We start from the raw sequence: 21,820 nt of genomic DNA on the forward strand, positions 1-21,820 counted from the left end.
TCCAACTTGCTGCCTCGGTCTCCCCACCCCCTCCTGTAATATGTGAATAAAACTGGTCTTCCTTACAGGATTGTTGTAGGATTTACTGACATAGCTCTTATGAAGTTATTTTTCTTTTTGGCTTGCCCTTCCTCAGTTGAGAATCAATATTAGAGGTCTTTTATTAATGAATTTCCTGGTTACATAGTGGCTGCAGACACACCATACATTTAGAGCTAATGACCGTCCTCCAAGAATCCCAGGAACTAGTGTACTGCCGACAGAGCTACAGTTCTCAGCACCCTCAACATGGTACAGTTCCTAGGATTTTGGGGGTGAAATCATGTGCTTTAAATGTATGGGGTGCATGCAGCCAACAATTCTAGAAGATGAGAGGTTTATTTCATTGTATTTGACAGAAACAATGACACTCAGTTGTTGATGTTAGTAGTCTGAATGGACTGGTCATGTTAGGCAGTGGTACACTTATATCCTGTTGCAGCATTCATTCTTGTTAACAGCCATCTCAAGTAAAGCTACCATCTTGAGAAAGAGACCGTGTCCTTGGGCACGTTATGTCCTTCCTAAAAGACTTCATCAATGTGTTAACTGTGGTTCTGTATGGCTTTAGGAATGTCTTATGGCTACATAAAGCTCCTTTAAATATACATGGTTGCTCTGCAAGAGCTTGTGTGAAGTGGAAAATAAGGCTGCATCAGATCATCCACATAAGCACTTTTGGAAGGAGGGAGGTCACTTGTATATATTGTATTATATTGCAACGTAATTGAAAGCACATTACTTGCTGAGGATAATATTTTCTGTGGTGTAATGCCATGCCTGAAGCAGTCATTACAGAGTGTTGTTGAATTTTTTAAAAATGTGAACAGTAGAACATTTTGTGCACTTCAATAAAAGGATTTATTAGGTGCTTTTTGTAATATAGCTAGATGGTACTTTAGACAGGTATGATAAGGTTACCCTGTCTCTTTAAAAATATGTAAACAAACCAGTTCTGAGATAGACAACAGATGAATGCTTCTCTTCTCCGTAAGTCAGGTTTTGCTGTTTTAGTGTCTGATGTCATTCTGTTTGTTCCTTACTTGTCCTGAGTCCTCCGGGAAAGCAGGCAGGGCAAATGTCTAATAAATAACTACTTCCGGAGGGTGAAAAAAGGTAACATTTCAGCCTAATCTTGTGTGTAATCACTGCACAAAAACACACCTGATTGTACAAATGTAAAAAAGAAGAAGAAATCCCTCCTCTGACTTTGTGCAGGCCTTTTGACCTGGGGCTGGGCAGGAATCCAACACCCTGAACGTGAAGCCGCCATATAGGCCTTGTCAGAAGCTTCACCTGATATATTGTTAATGGTTTCATGCAAGATGTGTGGAATTTGCTGGTGAAAGGTGGGCAGTGATCACTGTCATCAGGTTGTTTCTGTATAATGTGTGTAGGATTACAGCATTTATTTTATTTTTTAAATCACATTTATATAATGGCTTTCCTCCTGGGAGCTCAAGGCAGCATAATTTGCTTTTCAGCTTCACAGCAACCCTGTGAGGTAAATTAAACTGAGGGCCATAGGTCTTGAGTCTTCTTTCTCTAGCCCTCTAACCTAGTATGCTATACTGGCTTTCACACTGGCAAAAAACCCAAAGAATGATAAAGGGATGTTGCGTAGTAAATAAGAGGAAGTGGAAGAGACAAGGAGTTAGGGGTCATGGTTGTTAGAGAACAACATATGACAGATGAAATAGAGGAGGGCACCTTGTTGGAAGGGTTAGCGGGGTCATCTAACTTACTGCTGTTGCTGGTGTGCTGCATGGCAATGGACTTGGGGAACAACAGAGCATGACTGATGTGCAACTTTCAATATATGCAAGAGGGGGGTGTCAAAGGCTAACAGAAAGAAGTGGATTGGTGCAGCCTAGCTTGGTGGCCTACCTTTGTTTTGAGTTCCATGACTTCCAAATCTGGCAGTTCTTGGCAGACTTTATAATTATTGCAGGATTCATCCTGGTAGACCTGAAGCCTGAGTGAAGCAAAGAGGAATAAGGGTACACATTTGCCCTGTTGAAAAGCAGTTTTAAGAGGTTGGTGTTAGTATATGCTAGGCAGGCTGTAACCCAGAACTGGTATCCATGACCCTCCAGCTAGTAAGCTAGTAGGCATGTTTGAAGTGGGGGAAATCTGAAAATTGGTTTCAGATTCCTGCTCAGTTGATGGTCCACTCCTATTCCTTCTTCCTAATCTACCTCACACAATTGCAGGGGTGAAGCTAAAGTGGGATAACTCCACCCTCCCCCTTGTGCCATGTATGCTATTCTGAGTTCACTGGGAGAACAGTTTGATTCCATTCTTGTATTTGGAACCATGGGAAGCAAAATCTGCAGTAGAAAGAGACACGCATCCCATCTGTTCCTCTGTTGTTTGATGGAAAGACCCAAAACAATCTTTTCAAATAACTGTTGAGGACCGGTGGCTGACTACCCACCAGCTGTGCCTCTCACCTTGTGCTACATGTCCGTCCTCTCGCTGCTGCTGTCTGCTGGGCTATCCATTAGCCTGTGTTCTGGATTCACAATGTGGGGGTGGCAGTGCAAATGCCCTACACTGTGTTAATAGACAACACAGCCCTGTCTTAAGGACAACTTCAACCTCCTTGTCTGCACCCTCTGAAAGGGGCAGTTGGCCAGATGGAGAGTAATTGCCCTACAGGCAAATGCCAAATTTCATGGGAAATGTTTTTGACTTTTTATTGTTAGTTTTATTTCCTTTGTTAACATGTTACCAGTTTTAAAAGTTTTTAATAATAATAATAGTAATGCTCCAAAAACATTTGAGGAAACTGTATCTCTCAAATATGATTGTGCTAGATAAAACATTTGCCTGTTGTTGGAAGCTTGCAGTTAATCTGTGGAACGTCTTAACTCAGTTACGTTCTAGAACTCATATTAAGGCTAGGATGTGTCGCTTGGAAAGTAGGAATATATAGTGTAAGATCTCATCTAAAGGGAGAGAGGTAAACACACACAGGGTTGTCATTAAGGCACGCTGCTCAGCAAATTGTAAAAGGTTAGAAGATTAGAAAACTGGGGTTTTAAAAAATGAAAAGGGACTTCCGGAAATTCCTTCCATGATAGAGCATGAAATTCCGTATGTGCAACTTGGATATAGTAGCCTGAAAGAAGGAACTGGATAGGTTTTTTTGCAGAGAGTTGAAGGGGAAATATTCTGTATTGTGGTCACTTAGATTTGGTCACAGTTTTGAAGAAAATTGGAAGTGACTCTAGTGTGCTATACTTTGTAAACCTTCGCAGTTATGTAGTACGGAATGATTTTGACATTATTATGCAAGCCATGACTGTTTCCTTGCCTGAACTATCTTGCCACAGATTCTTGCTGGTGCCTTCAGGTGAAAGGCAGAAAATGTGCCCCTCCTTCTATTACTAGAGATTCCATCCCAGAGGAAGAATGCTGTGCAGGGAGAGCAGTCTTATAATTCTCTTTTCTTGTGTAAGGGGGGAAGCCACGTGGGTAAGCTGTGTGGGTTTGCCCTTTGTATACTAGAAAAGAGTGGTGCAGATATTCTCAGTGTTAAAAAAAACATGCCACATGCCTATCTGGGCTGCCTACACTGTCTTGGAGTCTGAAGACTTGTGACGATAGTCCAGCAAGGAAAAATCAAAAGCAGGGTGAGAGACCATAGGGAGCTGGTGGCAGTGGGAGGAGAAGTAGTGTTAGAGGAGGGGTGGACAGTTTAGCTGCTCTTAGTTGCTTGCAACGCTCTTATGTTATATTGCAAAATATGCATTAAACTTAATAGCAAAGAATTGTTGACACAACCATTGTGTCAAGAGATTTTAGAGCCTGCAGTACCTAAAAAAAACCAAACCTCAGCATAGCTTTTGCACACGCACAACCTCATGAAACTGCTGTGGGAGTGGAGTTGCCTGGTTTTCCCCAGAGTGTTTCTATCCATCAGAGGGAGAATGACTCCCAGAGAAGCATCACATTATTTCAGAGAACATATGCCGTCTTCTGGGGAAGGGAGAATGTTGAATGTATCCCTCAACAGAAAATGGCCATATTCACATGCCTAGCCTTTAAAACCTGCAGTAAGAAAGGAGGAAACTTGGTACATAAAGCACACACAGAGCTGTAAAGTTGGCCCCTAAATGTCTCCCCTTTTTTCTGAAGGTTCTCCTGTGGCTCCTCTCTTCAATGGGATTGCCAACTTTTGGTGGCTACCGCTCCTTCTTTACATGTAACAACTAGTTCATATTTTAAAAGGATTAAGAGATTAGAAATAAAGATTATCAGGTTTATTTCCTGATGAGGCTGCTGTGTGTCTCATGGGGTTGCCAACTTTTACTGGTGGCTGCTTCTCAACCTGTAACAGCCAGCTCATTGGGTGACATTAGCAGGGGGATTTGTGGTTCTCATGGCCTACAATTACCCAGGCTTACTTTTATGTATTGGTTCGTTGTTAGAATCCCTGCCATGAATTTTCCAGTTAGTCGACAAGCCTAGCTTTTAAAGGTTTAATATAAAAAGTGGAAATTCAGCAGGTAAAGCACATATAGAACCACACAGGCGGCCCCTAAATCTCCTTCCCCTTTATTCTGAAGATGTCCTATGCCTTTCAAAGTTGTCTATCAGTAATCCAGTCATTGTGCACCCCAGAAATGTTTTCCCCTTCCCTCAATGCCTCTCAGTTTTTACACATTTCCTGTGGTCTCTTCTGCCCATCTCTTTTCACACCTAACCACTTAACTGAACTTTAAGCACTTCAAGGCTGAAGCCTGGTTTGTGAGTACTTTGATCTCTTCCCTCCACCCCCATTCTTTTCTGTTTCACACAACCACATACTGTCATTTTCAAATCAGCATCTCTAACACACTCTCTCTCTCATTTCACCCGGCACTCCATTCAACAGCCCCCCCCCCCAGAACCTTCTCCATATCAGGTTCATACTGGGGGTGGGTGGGTGGGGATCGCACACTTACGAAACTGCATTGAGTAATACTGACCACCAAAATGCCCTTTTTAATAAAAACTGCAAACATGTTACACAACTCATGAATAATGGCAGATACCAAGTAGACCTTTGCCTTGACCTAACACAACAGTTTCCCAAAAAACACAGTTCAAACAAAGAAACCCTCCTCATCAAAGTCTATAGAAGGAAAACACTCACCACTTACCAGCTTGCCAAAGTCTCTTACTAAATGAACTCACTTCGAATAAGCAATTTCTTACCATTTCTACTCCAAATTCAGCATGTAAAGGTAAAGGTACCCCTGCCCGTACGGGCCAGTCGTGACCGACTCTGGGGTTGCGTGCTCATCTCACTTAAGAGGCCGGGAGCTAGCGTTGTCCGAAGACACTTCCGGGTCACGTGGCCCGCGTGACGAAGCTGCTCTGGCGAGCCAGCGCAGCGCACGGAAACGCTGTTTACCTTCCCGCTATAAAGCGGTACCTATTTATCTACTTGCACTTAGGGGTGCTTTCAAACTGCTAGGTGGGCAGGAGCTGGGACCGAACGACGGGAGCTCACCCCGCCGCGGGGATTCGAACCACCGGCCATACGATCGGCAAGTCCTAGGCACTGAGGTTTTACCCATAGCGCCACCCGCGTGAGCCGCCCTCAGACCTATTTTTCCTATACACTGTTAAATATCAAATCATTCTGTTGAACCATTTCCTAATTATGAGCTATAGAACCCACACCCCCTTTTTTTTTTAACCTACTCTGCTGTTGTAATCCTTGCTTATTAACAAACAAATCTGTGCTGCTGTACAGTCATGAAACATAGAGATAAACATCAAAGAAATCAGCAACTCACACAAAGCAGTTTCTAGCTCAGTCCATGCACCAGTGTGTAGATATCTTAAAATGTAGGTCAAGTAAGTGAGTACAGTCAGTGTGTGTTTAGCAGCACATCTGCTTTAATGCTGGCAGCAATATGACTTCATATAATCACTTGTTCCTATTCCCAGAAGTTTTGATAGAGTATCTGAAGATTTGTGTTCTTTTCCCTTTTTTGCATTTGAGGAGATACAGAAGACACTTTCAATTCTCTGCAGTCCTTCCTCCCTCCCCACCCTGCAGTGAGTTACAGAGCAGCGCTTTCTGCGTAAGGCCCTCTATCTCAAGCTTGTCCTTGGCTCACAGTTTTCTGCAGTTATGATAGATCAAAGCAGCTGCGCTACCATAGCAGATTAGGTGCTCGTTGTTGGTTCTGTTACATTTCAATGTTATTTTCATCTTCTCTCAAGGAAAATCTTATTTGTTTCTTGTGATTTACATTATCAACTATCAGAAGGAGATCTGTTTAGGATGCTAACTGTGTATGTCCATCATAAAGCTGTGCTGCAAGTCTGCTGTGACCTGAGATTTCGGTACAGTATCAAGGTTCTCCTAATAACAGCATTTGAAGGATCCTATCACCTTTGACATGTGTCCAAAATACTGGATACTTCCAGCAACATATATTTGTAATTTTAGCAGAAGGTTATTGACAGCAGACTGACACAAGTCAGATAGGGTGTGTGTGTGTGGGTGTCCGTGGGTGTCCACATTTGCAAACATAAATAATGCAAATCCCTTAACATACAGGACTCAGAAATCATTGCTGCCAAAGAATTTGATACAGGCTTGGGCATGAATTGCACCTAAAATCTAATATTGTCTGCTAATCCCCTCTCTCCGCCCCCCAAGTGTCATACTGTTACAAGTAGTGACCATTTTAGGTGCATCCAATGGACATGCAATTACCGACAATCAGGTCCTTTTGGACACAGAAAGAAAGCAAAAATAGGGCAGAACCAGGGCTGGGTGGAACAGGACAGGAGGCACTCAGGGGCCGGTAACAGAACCCCCATGCGAAATGGTTGCCTCCTGTACAAGTATTTTTCCAGCACTGTAAACCTCTAGCCTACCAAGGCTGGATGAAGCTCCTGGGAACTGAATATGCGTGAATCAAGAAATCTCTAGATGAAACTTTACTGCAACCCATCAAAGCCTTCATTTGACAGTCCTGATGAGGAAAAGTGGTCTCATTCAACAAGCTTTCTAATCTTTATCCCAACTAGTATCTGTCTTGAAATTGATTTGACTTGATGTATGTCCTGGTGTGTTAAATTGTTTTTATACTTATAGTTGTTTTTTATTGTTCTTATATAGGCCATTGTTTTAACTGATTTTATATATGTAGCTGGTTTATGTATGTCACCGTATTGTGAATCACCTCTGAGTGCTTCATGGGAAGCAATTCATAAATTAAATAAATAATAATAGCCTAGATCCACGTTTCTCCAAACTATTGGAACTCCCAGCTATCGAGGCAAGTGATCAGAGTTGTAAGCCAAAACATCGTGAGGGCACCAGATTGGGGAAGGCTGGTGTAGATGGATTACATAGGCCTAAAAATACATAAACAATTCACTTTCAGGGATAAACCCGAAACATCTGGCATGTTCCTGCCCTATTGCAAAGGTAGCGAATACTAGAGCAGTGTTTTTCAACCTTTTTTGGGCAAAGGCACACTTGTTTCATGAAAAAAAATCACGAGGCACACCACCATTAGAAAATGTTAAAAAAATTAACTCTGTGCCTATATTGACTATATATAAAGTAATTCTCTTGAATAGGAATCAAATAAACACAAAGAAAGTATTTTATAATTACTTTATTATGAAATAGTAAGTAAACAGAAATGTGAAAAATTATAAAATACTTTATTTTTAAATCTTTCGAATTTTTCAATTTTTCCCACGGCACACCAGGCAACATCTCGCGGCACACTAGTATGCCGCGGAACAGTGGTTGAAAAACACTGTACTAGAGGTTCCTGTCACCTGCCGAGCCCTTGAAGGCTGCCCTTGTTTATGTGCATGCTTTCCTGTTGCCGTAATAGGATGCAGTCATAATCACTGGCCTTGCAGATGGCAATAGTAGATGCTTGAACAGAAGCAGGGTCCTGAAAATACACGGAATAGATTTTATAGGAGACAATTTATTGGCCCTTTGGTGAAAATCTGTGTCTCATTAGACAGTAGCTATTTGGTGTCAGCCACTTTTTCCTTGCTGCACTGCTTCAATTTTCAGCTACAACCATGTGCTCTGTCTAGACTGCATTTCCCGGGAGACTCTAAACCTGGCTGGCTAGCCAGTCCAAAATGTAAACTCCCTTGGAGAGCTGTGTACTGGGGGCAACAGATATTTGCAGAACTGGGGCATCAGCCCATGCATAGGGGCTTCCCTTGCAACCTCAGCTTGTGGGTATCGGAGTGGGACTACCCTAAGCGTAAGATATCAGGGAGGAGCAAGCAGAGCTCTACTGCTTCAAAATGTGTTTGCATTTTATGTTGGCAAAATCATTGAGATTTACATGGGGATTTACATGAGGGCAACAAAAGAGACTTATACTAGAGACTAGAAGGATGAATACCCTCAATCATTACACAATGTTCTGAGGATGGCTAGAATAATAGACTTGAAGAATTGGAAGGAACCCTGAGGGTCATCCAGTCCAACTCCCTGTGATGCAGGAATCTCAACTAAATCATACATATAACTACAACTGAATGTATTTCGTATAGACATCAACTTTGTGCGGACATTTGGAGAGCTTTATATTAACTTACGTGTTTAACTTAAGATGAATGTACTGATGGCTACTGTATTCAGACTCCAAACTGTATTATTTACATACATTTTTAATTTATTTTATTTTATTCTTTTTTCTTCGTTAAATTTGCAAAAAAATAATAATTTTAAAATGTGTGTACCCAACCTGACAACAGTGCATGAATAGGAGCCCAAGTGTACTGAATACTTTTTATCTTTTAAAAAAAAATAATAATTAAATTTTCAGTTTTCCATCTTACAATAAACGTTTTACATACTGTTAGATACCCCACAACTTCTCTCCTCTCTCCTTGGTTCATTTTATTTATCTTTCATTCCTGCATATTTTGCGGTAACCATTTTAGTTAGTTCTGCAGCTAAAATCTTATGTTCATTTTTCACATGGTCTAGTCCTCATCTGAAGACCTCAAAAAACAAAGCCATACTTCCCTGCCCACCCCTCCAAATATTCTTATGAGGTTCCCTTCTCCAGTCTTCAAAGAATGGCTGGAAGTGGGGAGGCAGAAAAAGCTCCTCCTTTTCTTCTAGCAGTGGCAGATTTAATCTGAAATCGTAAGATCAGTACTATGTCCAGAGCTCAGAAACTGCTCGCAAACTGTCACAAAACGCCCCTATAACAATGGGAGTTTCAAATACTGCAACTAACAGGCCCTACGTTGGAATACTTGGAATAAGGCAACTTGATAGACAAACACCCTAGAGCTTATTCTTGCTCTTCATTTTGGGACTTGGAGAAAAGGTTATTAGGTTCTGTTCTAGAGTACATATTTTAAATGGACAAGTATCACGCTGGAAATGCATGTGCCCTGCAGACATGACAAATGGCATGTATGTTCTTTACTGTGGCATTCACATTCATACAAAGCACAAAAGCTAGAGTTGTCTCAGTGACACCAGGTTTTTGCAAACTTAACAATGCTTATTTGTTACCTAGCACCACTTTTGCATTCTCTTCATATGCAGTGCAACTTTATCCAGATGAGAGTGCATTTTCATTACTCTGGAAAGATTTCCAGCAGTTCCCTCTGCTTTTGTAGTTGTCTTGGGAATTGCCTAAAGTGCATGCTATAGACTCCCATTTAAGAATCGCTGGGCTAACATATTAGATTGGAAAGCTTGGATTCAACTCAGTGATTATAAATGGACTTGCAGAGAGGCAAGTCTACCTCTGAACTGTGCTTCTCGCCTATAAATTGAAAATGATACTGACTTGCCTTACAGGATTGTTGTCAGAATAAATGAGAAAAGGCCAAGGGACGAGATCATTGCATTATGGTTGTGGCAGGCGCCATGGGCTGTAAATCTAAAGGCACACCATTTTAGCATATCAGTGGCACCTCATTAACTGCAGCTTTCCAAATTTTGCGTGACTTTGAGAAGGTACTTCATGTGCTGCCTAGGACTGTTTAGCCAAGGAATACCCTATGGTAGTGGCTTGAATTTTGTTATAATGGGTCTCTGTGAGTTGAAGGAAGAGGAGACAGCTCAACTGCACTTACCTGGGGGCAAATTTAAATGTGCACTTATCTCCACATCTGGAGGCAACATTAAAAGGAGTTTTATGAGGGAGATGGAGAAACAGGTAAAATACTGGTTCCAATTTAATTACTTGATGTAAGAAGCACCAACTACTATTGACTTTTGGCTACCTTTCTGATCTTGATCCCTCAAAATCAGGTTGTGTGTGCTGGCAAAGGCTGAAAGAATCTCAACAACTGCTTGTATCTCTCTTGGAATGCTGTTCTGATATGTTGAATGTTGCGACTTTAGATTTATAGTATGCTGTAGGATTTTGTGTGTGTGTACTGTTACCCCAGAGTTACGTGCAATTTCTCTCCCTCTCTCTTGTAAAATTAGTACCTGTGGTCATCCAAGAAAGTTAAATGGTGGGAGATTCAGGACAGACAAGATGGATAACTCCTTCACACAGTGCATAGTTACTGCAATGCGTAGAGATGGCCACCAACTTGGATGGCTTTCAAAGGGATTGGGCGTGGAGGACAAAGCTAGCAATGTTTGCATGCCATAATGGCTATATATTGTCTCCAATATCAGAGATAGTATATAGGGAAGTGCTGCCGTGCTCATGCCCTGCTTGTAGGTTTCCCATTGCTTGCAAACTGCAAAAACAGAACGCTGGACTAGATAGGTCTTCAGTCTGAACCAGCAGGAGGGTTCTAACTTAGTTAGGGTAGCCACTTTAATAATGAGCTTTGAATGATCTTGAAATCAGACTGTAGTTCCAGTTTTATTCTGACTGACACATTACAGGCCATATGAAGTCAAAACTGTCACAACTTTAATGCCTCCTGTTTTATTTGAAATCAAAGCTCCATCTTCTCTTAATTTGTGAACTCTCTTTAATTAGTGCACATTGAAGTTGCCATGATAGATCACTACTATCCTTGAATAAACTAGATACAGTTGTCTGCTTGATATTTCCTGCAGACAACAATATCTCTACCTATTAGAGCAATATGAATGCAACACGGCTAAGTTTAGAGGGCTTGTGAGAGGGGGGATGATTGCTTAGATCAGGCACATCCAACAGGTAGATCATGATCTACCAGTAGATCACTGGCAGATCACTGGCACCCCCCAAAGAAGCTCAAAAACTTTGGCTCCTCTTTGAAAAGCTCAACGACTTTGACCTGAACCCAGTTTTTAACTCTGTGAGTAGATCGCAGTCTCTTGGGAGTTGGCCATCCTTGGCTTAGATGAAACCATTTTCCTCGGGGTAAAAAGATTTGCAAACTTCATGGAATAAATGTGTAAAATATGTATCTCATATAGAAAATCAGTCTTGTATTAATGTGTGAGTTTTGTGAAAAATCTGATTACAATAGAAAAAGGGCAAGTGTGTTGGTGGCAGCTGATGAACTTTGCTGGGGCGTTTTGGTTTATGCGAACTTCAGAGCTTCTGCGTTGAAGCAGCAGGGAGATGATAAGGGTGTGTGACTGTAGTTCAGTGATAGTGCATGCTTTGCATAGACAGGCCTGTTGCTTAATTTCTAAAAAGAGAGTTAACAGCTGCCCAGAGAAGCCTAACGTTTTCTTCTTAAGAATGTAAGAAGATAGGCTGTGTGTTTGCTCCATAGGAAGAGAGGCACTCTACATTGCACATAAGCACATTATTTTACATATTCCTGTTCAGCTAAAATATCTTGGGGCTGCTCCATATGTTTTTAGCATGAGCTTGCTTACTATTTGCATGCGACTATTTTTGCTGTTGTGATCAGTCATCACTTTCTCTTGTTTTCTTCAACACATGAGAACTCAGTGCTTCATGATTACCCCTCAGGGCATGTCCACATGCTTGCTTTAAAGCTCCTTTGTGACTTTTTTAAAAAGTAAGTCTGTTGTGCTCTGTTAAGACATATTCAAATTTATATGTGTTCGTGGCACTTAATTCTTTCCATGCATACCCCCTTGTGGTTAAGAGCAGGGCAAAGTAAACACGGTCTGTTGCATTCAAGTTAAAAGCCTATCTCTCCCTTGTAAAACTTTTTCTTTTCCATGTGTTTGCATCCTATTCTAAATGTGGTTCTTCAAAATTTTGGTGGAATGGTGCTCTTGTGTGCACTAGTGCTGGGCTGGTTTTCAACATTGTGATATATCAGCAGCTAAGGATTGCAATATACTGACATATCACCATGTCTGAAATAAGGATGGAGCTATGTAAAAAGATTGGCTGGTTTCACAATTTTCCCACTTCATTGTTTTTGCAACACACACACACACACACACACACACACACACACACTGATTTCATGATATATTGCCAGGTCATTAGTATCATGATACAGACTTCAAACCGGTTTTGGATGATTATGTTGATGTATCATCCAGCCCTAGTGTGCACAAAATGCTAGGAACCCAGTTTGCTTCACTGATTTCAGCATGCACATTCACAATCCCTTTTTATGCTATATACTGTAGTTCTAAAGTCTTAACTTTCTCAGCTTTGGTTCATGTGTGTAAACTATTTCTAGCTTCAGAAAATCCTATTTTAAAACAACAACACTATGTTTAAGCAAAAATAAAGAGGGACTATTGGGAAAGAAGGAAGTATTGGGACCAGTAGCTACACTCATACAGAATCGGAGCTCTTCACCTGTATTATTTTCAGAAATAGATGTAACATTGTAAAGTTTGAGGGAAACTTACTAAACACATCATAAAAGTACACCCAAAGTGGTGGTCTATTTTGTAGATGATGTCCAACATGTTTTGACCATGATATGAAGATGCTTGTTGTCCCAAACCTTTGGGTAGAATATACCAAAAGCATCTCTAAAGAATATAAAAGGTAAAGGTACCCCTGATGGTTAGGTCCAGTTGCGGACGACTCTGGGGTTGCGGCGCTCATCTTGCTCTATAGGCTGAGGGAGCCAGCATTTGTCTGCAGACAGTTTTTCCAGGTCATGTGGCCAGCATGACTAAGCTGCTTTTGGCGAACCAGAGCAGCACACGGAAACACCGTTTACCTTCCCACTGGAGCAGTACCTATTTATCTACTTGCACTTTGATGTGCTTTTGAACTGCTAGGTGGGCAGGAGCAGGGACCGAGCAACGGGAGCTCACCCCGTTGCGGGGATTCGAACCACCAACCTTCCGATCGGCAAGTCCTAGGCTCTGTGGTTTAGACCACAGCAACACCTGTGGTTGAAACTTGTGCATTCTTCACAAAATAAATTGCCACTTTCAGGCACCAGCTTAAGGCCTGCCTCTTACAGTATGTTTTAGTGTGAGTTTGTTTAATGTTGTGCATCTCCTTCCAAATGAACTGACCTGCCAATGTGGTGGGGATAAGAGGTCATATTTGTTAAAGCATTTGGAGAATGGGGCTAACTTAGTTCTGTATTGTTTAGCATTAAACCTATAGAACATAAATCTACACCAGAGACGTGAGAGTGACTTAGGCATCATTCCTGTGCCTCAGGGACTCATGGGAACCATAGGTTTGTGAGGGAAGATAAGGATTTAAGAATTATCACAGACTACCTTCTCCAGAATCCTTGGGGTGGGAGTGGGGAACCACTAACAGTGGAGAATAGTCTAAGCAGGTAGTGACTCTAGAAGGGGATATCTTTGTTGGAGTTCACAAGGCCTTTTTTTTCAAAAACAGCCACCCTTTCACACAGTGTGCGCTCCCTTCCAATCACACTTGCTATTCTGAATTGTGTTGTCCAGTATTTGTAGGCCTTTATTGCTTTTTTAAAAGCCTTGGCTTATGAAAACATATTGGCAAGTGTTTCTTTAAAGACATATAATCTTTCCTTAGCATAGTTTTGCTTCTCTTGTTTCAGCTACTTGTGTGCAGTATGAAGCTGTGCACCACAGTGGGTTTTTTTCATATGTTTTGTGCTTTCCGTTTTCGTAGGAAATGCCTTTTATATTTTCAGGGGTGCCAAATGCTCAGTGGTGTGCTTGAACTGAGTGTGACTCAGCAGGTTGCGGTGAATTTGTCAAACGAGATTGGCCTGATCTCATTTATCCAATAAGGATGACCAATTATGAGCGCATGCACTCAAACTGAGCACATCTCTGTTGGGTAATGCATATTAACCATGTAAAGAAAAAAGGCCCTGTGTTTTTCCCTTATCCCTGACCCTGCACTTTACTTAGAAATTAGTTGCCATGCTCTTAAACATAGTTACCATTTGTCATTTGAACTGTGAATTATTCTGCATTGATATTCAAAAGGTGGACAGGGTTTTTTGTGATCCAGGCATCATTATTAATCTTTACTATCTTGCATGTCAGCTGAAGTTCAAACCCTTGCTTAGGGTGCAGAAACAATCCTGAACTATTAGACAGGGAAGTTGATGGACATAATACTTTTACACAAACGTACACCCACCCCCACCCCAGGAAGCCACTGGAAAGTTTAAGAACTGAACCTTACTATTTCAAGTATTGAGTCAGTGTCAGTTTCACAAAATACTATATAAAGATTTGAGACCAGATGGACACTTTCGTATCAGAAAGATTTGGTTCCCTATCTGAAAATATTGCCCCTTTCTTAACTAAATAGGAGGTGGCAGATTTTCAGGAACCCTCCCCTGGGAGATCTGAAAAGCACTCAAAGGATCCTTTTCCAGACTGGCTGGAGCCATGAATAGAGCAGTCTTAGGGGACAGAGGTGCACAACAGCATTGTGTTGCTGGTCTCACTGGTTCTATTAATAAGCAAGTTTTCAATCTTTTTTTAAATATATATGTACATATCCAAATATGGGAGAGTTGCTGAAGTCTACAAGTGGGTTTTTGTAAACAAAGACCTGTTTTCCCAAATGAAAAATATGAAGAAGTTCTTGAGCAAAGGGGTATTGGGTCAAGTTAGATAATTTGTTAGATAAATTATATTTCTATCTCACTTTTCAGCCAACATTGGCTCCCAGAGTGGTTTACAACTACTAAAATCCATCACAAAATTCACTGATTTGACAGATTGTCTAACAGCAGTAATAATTGAATTCTGAACAATCCTTCAATAGACTAACTAGCACTCAAAATAACTTCAAGGGGATGAAGATAAAGAGGAGCGGCAAATCTGGATACCCAGTTGTACTCCATAGCTATCATGGAATGAACTGGGTTCCAGTACTTTTGCTACATTTGTAGCTGAAAACAAAGACTGCTTAATCGGCAAGCTAAAAGAAGTTGTTGTTGTGCAGCCTTTCTGCTATCAAGCAGCGTTTCTGCTATCTGTATGATAGTCTGCACACAGAACAAATTGCTCCAGATTTCAACAGGCGCTTCTTGGCAAAACAGTAAAGTTGCTCTGTGCATGTATGAGTTGTTTCAAAACAAATGCTAGGGCCTTTTTTGCTCTTTAGTCATATGAGAGCACCATGACCTCTGGCTCTAAGCCTTGTGTGTCACAATAAATCGAGGGAGGAAAAATACCCCGAAAGTTGTATTGATAAAAGTGTGGCTTTTGTTTTTCTTTATGCAGTTTATTCACTACCCTACTGTTGAGTGTGATCTCAGGGTGGGTAATAGCAATTTTTAAAATAAAATCAAAACCAACAAAACATGGTGTGGTAAATGAAAACAGGGAGATTACAAAGCAGTACATCACCCATCTGTCCCAATGCAGGTCCTGTAGGATCATACTAGAAACTCTGGAAAATGGATAATATTGGTGCCAGCCAAGCCTTGGGAAAATGTTATTCCAAAAACCAGGGTGTAAGTGCTGAGGTTACCCTCTGGCATGTCACAGGTTCAGAGACCTCATTCAGAGATGGTGTAACCAACAGGGTGGACAGTATGGGGAGAAGCACTTCTTCAGGTAATTGGGTTCAGAGCCTTATACATCAAAACCAGCACCTTGAATTGGGCTCGGTGGTGAAAAGGTAGCCACTGCAGATCTTTAAGTATGGGTGTAATGTGATCCCATACAGAAAATCTGGCAGAACTCTGGCAGCTGAGCCTTTTGCATTTTAAATTGCATTTTAACCTGTATTTTAAATTGTTTTTTTTTCTTTTGCTTTTTTTCTTATTATGTTTTTACTGGAATTTTATTGGTGTTAGCCGCCCTGAGCCCAGGGGAGGGCGGGGTATAAATAAATTTATTATTATTATTATTATTATTATTATTATTATTATTTGAACCAGCTGCAGTCTCCAAACTGCCTTCAAGGATAGCTCCACATACGTTAGCCCCAAATGGAGTTTACTAGAGCGTGGTTGTCACTCTTTTAACAGCTCTGTGAAACTGTGACTTGGTCACTGTCCATCCTCTGATCCAATAGGTCCTTCATCTGTGTTCTGTGAAGCCATTCTGAGTGCCCAGTGAGTAGAATAGGATGCTTCAAATAATAAATGGGTTGGTTTTCTTATGAATTCCAGTTGCTAGGAATTGTGAACAGGAGACTGCTGTTGTGCTGATGTCCTATTTGTGGGCTTACCATAGGCATCTGGTTGGCTATTGTGAAAACATGGTTTTGGACTAGATGGGCCTTTGGTCTGAAGCAGTGGGCAGGCCAAGGTTTCTGTTTACCTGTGGAGTCACACTTCTTTGAGGCTTTAAAACCAAACGTTCACCTCAGTATCTGCAAAGCCTCTTGTGTTACCCATAACTCTAAATGACTTGTTCATCTCTTTGTTCTGGAATCTCAACATACACTGTGTGCATATTGAAATTGGACTCCACCCGCAATTTTCCAGGTAATTTTGATAGCCTATTTCACAAGTGCTATAGACCAGGGAAACAGAATGCTTGAGCTCATCCCACCAAAGACCTTTTGGCCCAAGGACTGGAGTAGCATGGTTTGTTAAAACCCAGGTGAAATTTGTAATGGTTGGCCTTTTTTTTTGAAGCTTGTTGTTTTTGAGCAGTCTGTTATTTTCTCGACAAGTATCAGGTTATGCCTTTTGAAATGGAACGCTGGGAGAATAAGCACAAAATCTTTGTGAAGAGTCTCGGAACCTTGGAAGATTTGCTGATGTGTCATATCTTGAGAAGCTGATGGCTAAAAGCACTCAGTTTTTCTAATCAGAGAGTTAACATAAATTCATTGCTGACAGTTAGATATGAGCTGGAGACTCGCAGCCTCATAAAACTTTGGAGGCCAGATTAAAAGCAAGAGAAGTTTAAGAATGTTAGTAATCTTAAAACCGTAAATCACTGAAAGAAAGCAGCAGTGGGCTGAACTCTGCTGACAGACATATTAATTTCTAAGGTCTTGTGACATTGAGAAATCTAATGTTGCAACTCATTGTACGTAGGACAGATAATTCCTTTCCACAGGGCAGATGTTGCCATTCCCTTTTCTGCTTCCTCTGCTCTAAGTTTGTCAACCTTAAATAAAGTGTTCTTGCTGGGAGCGGGGGTGGGTTATGTCTGAACTGGACGCCTTCATTGCCATTTTGTCCCTTAATGTTTCATTGAGGTTCACACACTTCCTGTACATATTTATGTGCTTCCTATAGGAATTGCAAGTGTTTAGTTTTGTATTTATTTGCAACATACTGTGAGCACACTTGCTGTTTGTTTAGAAAGCTTTCTTTTAATAAACAGGTAAAAATTGAAATTTGGGTGTTAAAAATGAACAGACCAGAATATATATAATAGACCTTTTTGACTCAGCAAGTGCTGAAGAATTGCTCAATGGGTATGTGAAAGTTAATTCCCTGCAGGCACTTTGGCTGGAGCAAAGCACAGAGTACTATACTGCAGTTATTATAGAAATGTAAGCCAGCAGAACAAAATTGAGGAAAAAAGGGTAAAAATATGCTGGCTCAGGGTTTCTGCTCTCTGAACAAAGCAAGTCTGTCACAAGTGAAAGTTCTTATTCCTTGTTGGCTCTTAATTCATGTCCTGTGTTCCGGTGCATGCAAGTTGTGTTCCCAGGGAGATTGTCAGACATTGCATTAAGTTGTCTTATAGGCTGTGTCTCAGCAGAAGCCAAATATGGAATGGGCCGTGGGGACCAAATTAATTGACATGCAGATAACTGTACGGCCAAGGTGGCAAGCTTCCATTATTGCTACTTGCGTTCTTAGCATAAAGAACACCTCTCATTAAAGTAACTTTATCCAACCCTTGAGTATCATTCTTTTTATTTTTTATTTTAAAAAACATTGCCAGCAGCACTCTCATTTCCCATGTCCTTTCATAGTATAACCTGAGTATTGGCTCTGTCTGTTAATAAGGTTATTTCTCCTGAAATACATCTCACCTTCCCTGTCACTTATCTTTATACAATGAAGGAGAGGAAGAAAACCTTGCACAAAATAGAGAAATTATACGTTCTCTGCACCCACCCACCCTTGATTTGTTTCAGCACTTCCAATCTATAAGATGCTTCATGTTGTTCTGGTCCGTGCAGTCAACAGGACTGATGTGTCTGTGTGTCCTGCACATTTTGTTTCCAGTGCTTGCCATCGAAAGGTTATCTGCCTCCTCATAAATTCTCTCAACCTTCATCAGCAGAGAAACAGTTTAATTACAGACATGTTGAAACACTGCCTATTAACAACAAAGCTGTTTTTAAAAATAAAAATTGAAAAAAATCCTGCGCTCTCTTCCAAATATTGCCCCCAAGGCAGCACTAAAGCCCCATAAAGGCAAACTGTAATCTATCTGGCAAGTGTCAACCCCAAATGCTCAAGCAAAAAGAATAGTGTTTACCTGGTGCCTAAATGTAAACAAAGTAGGCACTTGGTGAATGGGTATTCCAGTGAATACCTGATATATAACAGCTGATTACTACCAGTGAAGCATATGGTTGTGTAGAACCAACCATGGTTTATTCAGTGGTAGCCAGGAGGGTGTTACTTAAGAGGCTTTGCCTCTGGTTTCTTTCCCTCACCACCACCTCCAAAATATTTGGAATCTTACATGATGTAAGGCAGTTTAGAAATACTGCAATATTTTCTGATATTAACCCTCAGTACTTGAGGGTTACGTCTGGTATATTATTCAAAGTGCTCAAAATGTGTGATGCTAAATAGGTACTTCTTTTGCTCTAGGAATGAACACATCTCATCACTTTTTCTTCTCTCAGGGGAGCTTGATTAGCCAAGGTGGAATGCGGTAGACAGAAACAGCCAAGCCTTCCATATGAAAGACTGATCTATTTTTATTTCGTTCTAGTCGGGGCAGTTCAATGAAGATATGATCCCAACAGTGGGCTTCAATATGAGGAAGATCACCAAGGGAAATGTTACTATAAAGGTAAGATGCAGTATGTCTTGGGCAAGTGTGCTCCTAGATTTGCAACATAGTGCTGCGGGCAAGCTTGGGGGTTTAAGGAAGCACTGGCAGATCGACAGGGTTGAATTAACACCAGCTTTTTAAAACTATGCTGTTCCATAACACCAAACTGGTTTCTGGGTGCCAAGCTGAGCCAACCCTTTTCTAGAGGACTCTAGGGATGCTCTGATAAGTTTTTCTTAAAATTGGTTCAATGTTCAAATTATTGGGGAATTTAGTTTGCGGAGAGAGAAGGCCCACCTCCCGCACCTGCAGTTTTTAGACTAAAAGTTTAACTCAGACTGAATGGTGCTGGAATGGAGTTTATGAATTTATTTTATTGATGGTGCCCTGTTTTCCAACACAATTTGAGCACTAAATTGATTACTGCTTCTGGTTGTAATATTTTATTCAGTTTTTATATGATGTGTTAAATTTTTTAATTTTTATAACTCTTTATAAATCACTCTTAAATCAGAAGATTGCTTATAGATACATATGAGGACAAAATATAGAAGTGTTTGTTTGTTTAATTTGTATACTACTCTTCATCTGAGGGTAGCAAGGCAGTATACAATATATCACAGGGTGGTTTACAATATAAGTTAAGGTTATTCTGGGGTGTCTTCTAGTCAAAACTGTGGATGTGAATTTCTGGGTGGTCTTTCTCTCACTATTGCTAGATACCCTATTGTTTTTGTGTATTATTTGAATGATTAGCTCTGCTCCTGTTAGAGAGAGGAGTAGGTGTTTGGTGGGAATCCTAAAAGGAATTGCCTAAGCAGAGTAGTGGCAGTAGAGTGTGTCTGGTTAAATCCAGGATTTCTAAATATATCAGTAGACTGTTCGCCTCCTTCAGTTCCATTTATGTGTTTTGACCGGGAAAACATTGCAAATATTATTTAATTAGTTTGGATATCAGTTCCATCACTCAAGAGTTTTGTGGAGCTAATCCTAGTAAATTTTAATTCATCATAATATTGTAATTTGAATACTTGGGTTCTTTACAGTATTTGCAAGTGTGAGAATGCTTTTGTGAAGTGGCCATTGTTGTACCACTGTTGCTCAGAAACCCAAGGCTCTCTGAAATCTTCTGGTAGCGCTTCAGATGGCTCCCTTAATAATAAAGAGTGTGGGCTGTGGAGAGACTGGATGACCATGCATAAAATGAAGACATGGGAAAGTGTAGAGCAGGCAGTGGGGCCAAGTATGTGCAAGTCAGAGAGAATGCTTGGGCTTGCAAATTCTCACATCGTAGATCTCACCCATATTTTAACTTGCTGCTTCTTTCCCCACAGCTCTGGGATATTGGGGGCCAGCCTCGTTTTCGTAGCATGTGGGAGCGGTACTGCCGTGGAGTCAGTGCCATAGTGTAAGTATTCCATGCCTCGATTCTCAGTCTGTCACCAAGCTCTGAGATTGCTGTGTGCTACTCTCAAGACAGGTCCTAGGCTTCCTCTGAACACTGGAGCCGTGTGGTGGTGGTGGTGGGATCAAATCAGTCCAATAAACTCAGGCAAAGATGATAAACCCTGAGGCTTCTTTGGACATATCCACTGTCTCTTGGATCACATTTGGAACTGTAAAGAGATTCTTACCTACCTTACAGGTGTGGCTTCACTTCTAAGCACAGGCTGGGATCCTTTATATCAGGCCCGGAGAACCTGTGGCTCTCCAGATGTTGTTGAACTACAACTCCATAAATCCATTCTTTATTTCTTATAGAATGTCACAATGACTCCATTGGATCCTACCTGCCTTTGAACCATAAGTGAGTGCCCCTGCTCTGAGGGTTACTGCACACACACATAACCACTGGATGGCTGCACTTAAGCTACACTGTACCAAATAAAGTTGCAAATAAAGCACCGCTTCTGCATCAGGCCACTTTTGACACACAAAGGGTTGCTTGTGGAGTCTGATTAACTGCATGGAAGGCAGCAGGAGGAGGAAGGTTCTTCAGGCAGCCGTTCAGTTCAAACCCTCACTGTCAGTAGGCTGTGGGGCAGGGCAGGGCCTTTTATTGACAGCTGCAGACTTCTGTGCTGTCTCTGAAAGATCTCAGTGTCCTTGGCTGACTCTTCAGTTCCTGCTGGTGCTGCTTTTTGTGAAACCCTCTTTATTCCTTTGAGTACCTGGTACGGGTGGACGGAATAACCTTCAGCCATTCTGCTGCTCTCCTCTCTTGGGCTGAAATAGAGCAAGACAAAGTATTTCTGTAGCGCCTCTGCCAAAGGGCTGGGCTACACCTGATTATAAGTACGCCTTTTAAAAACGAGCCAATTCTGTTTTGGAGAATAGCACCTTCAGGGAGTGAAGAGCAGCCAGGTGGAGGGCATTTTTTGGTAGGAAACTGGCACAAGACTCTGATCTGGAGATTGCCTGGTGAGTGACTGGAGAGGATTGAATTTCCAGTGGTCAGGGAATGTGGCTTCAGTGCCTTGTATTGTTTCTTCCTTTCCCTGTGTCTACTAGAGG

The 21,820-nt window shown here is 41.2% G+C and overlaps 1 protein-coding gene and 1 long non-coding RNA gene across 2 annotated transcripts in view; both read left to right on the top strand.

Moving 5' to 3' along the window:
• The window catches only part of ARL8A (ARF like GTPase 8A), a 35,986-nt gene that overhangs the window by 4,050 nt on the left and 10,116 nt on the right, over nucleotides 1-21,820 (top strand). The window contains exons 2-3 of the mRNA XM_083508628.1: nucleotides 19,244-19,324; nucleotides 20,641-20,714. Of these exons, the coding sequence (XP_083364754.1) occupies nucleotides 19,244-19,324; nucleotides 20,641-20,714 (155 nt within the window). The remainder of the gene's footprint in view (nucleotides 1-19,243; nucleotides 19,325-20,640; nucleotides 20,715-21,820) is intronic.
• LOC310709261 lies at nucleotides 464-13,114 on the top strand. The gene is made up of 3 exons (XR_014527432.1): nucleotides 464-5,267; nucleotides 5,627-7,501; nucleotides 7,833-13,114. It is a non-coding gene; the product is annotated as an uncharacterized lncRNA (long non-coding RNA).

This window comes from Podarcis liolepis, assembly GCF_965112155.1.
Source record: "Podarcis liolepis genome assembly, chromosome: 6".
NCBI lineage: Eukaryota > Metazoa > Chordata > Lepidosauria > Squamata > Lacertidae > Podarcis > Podarcis liolepis.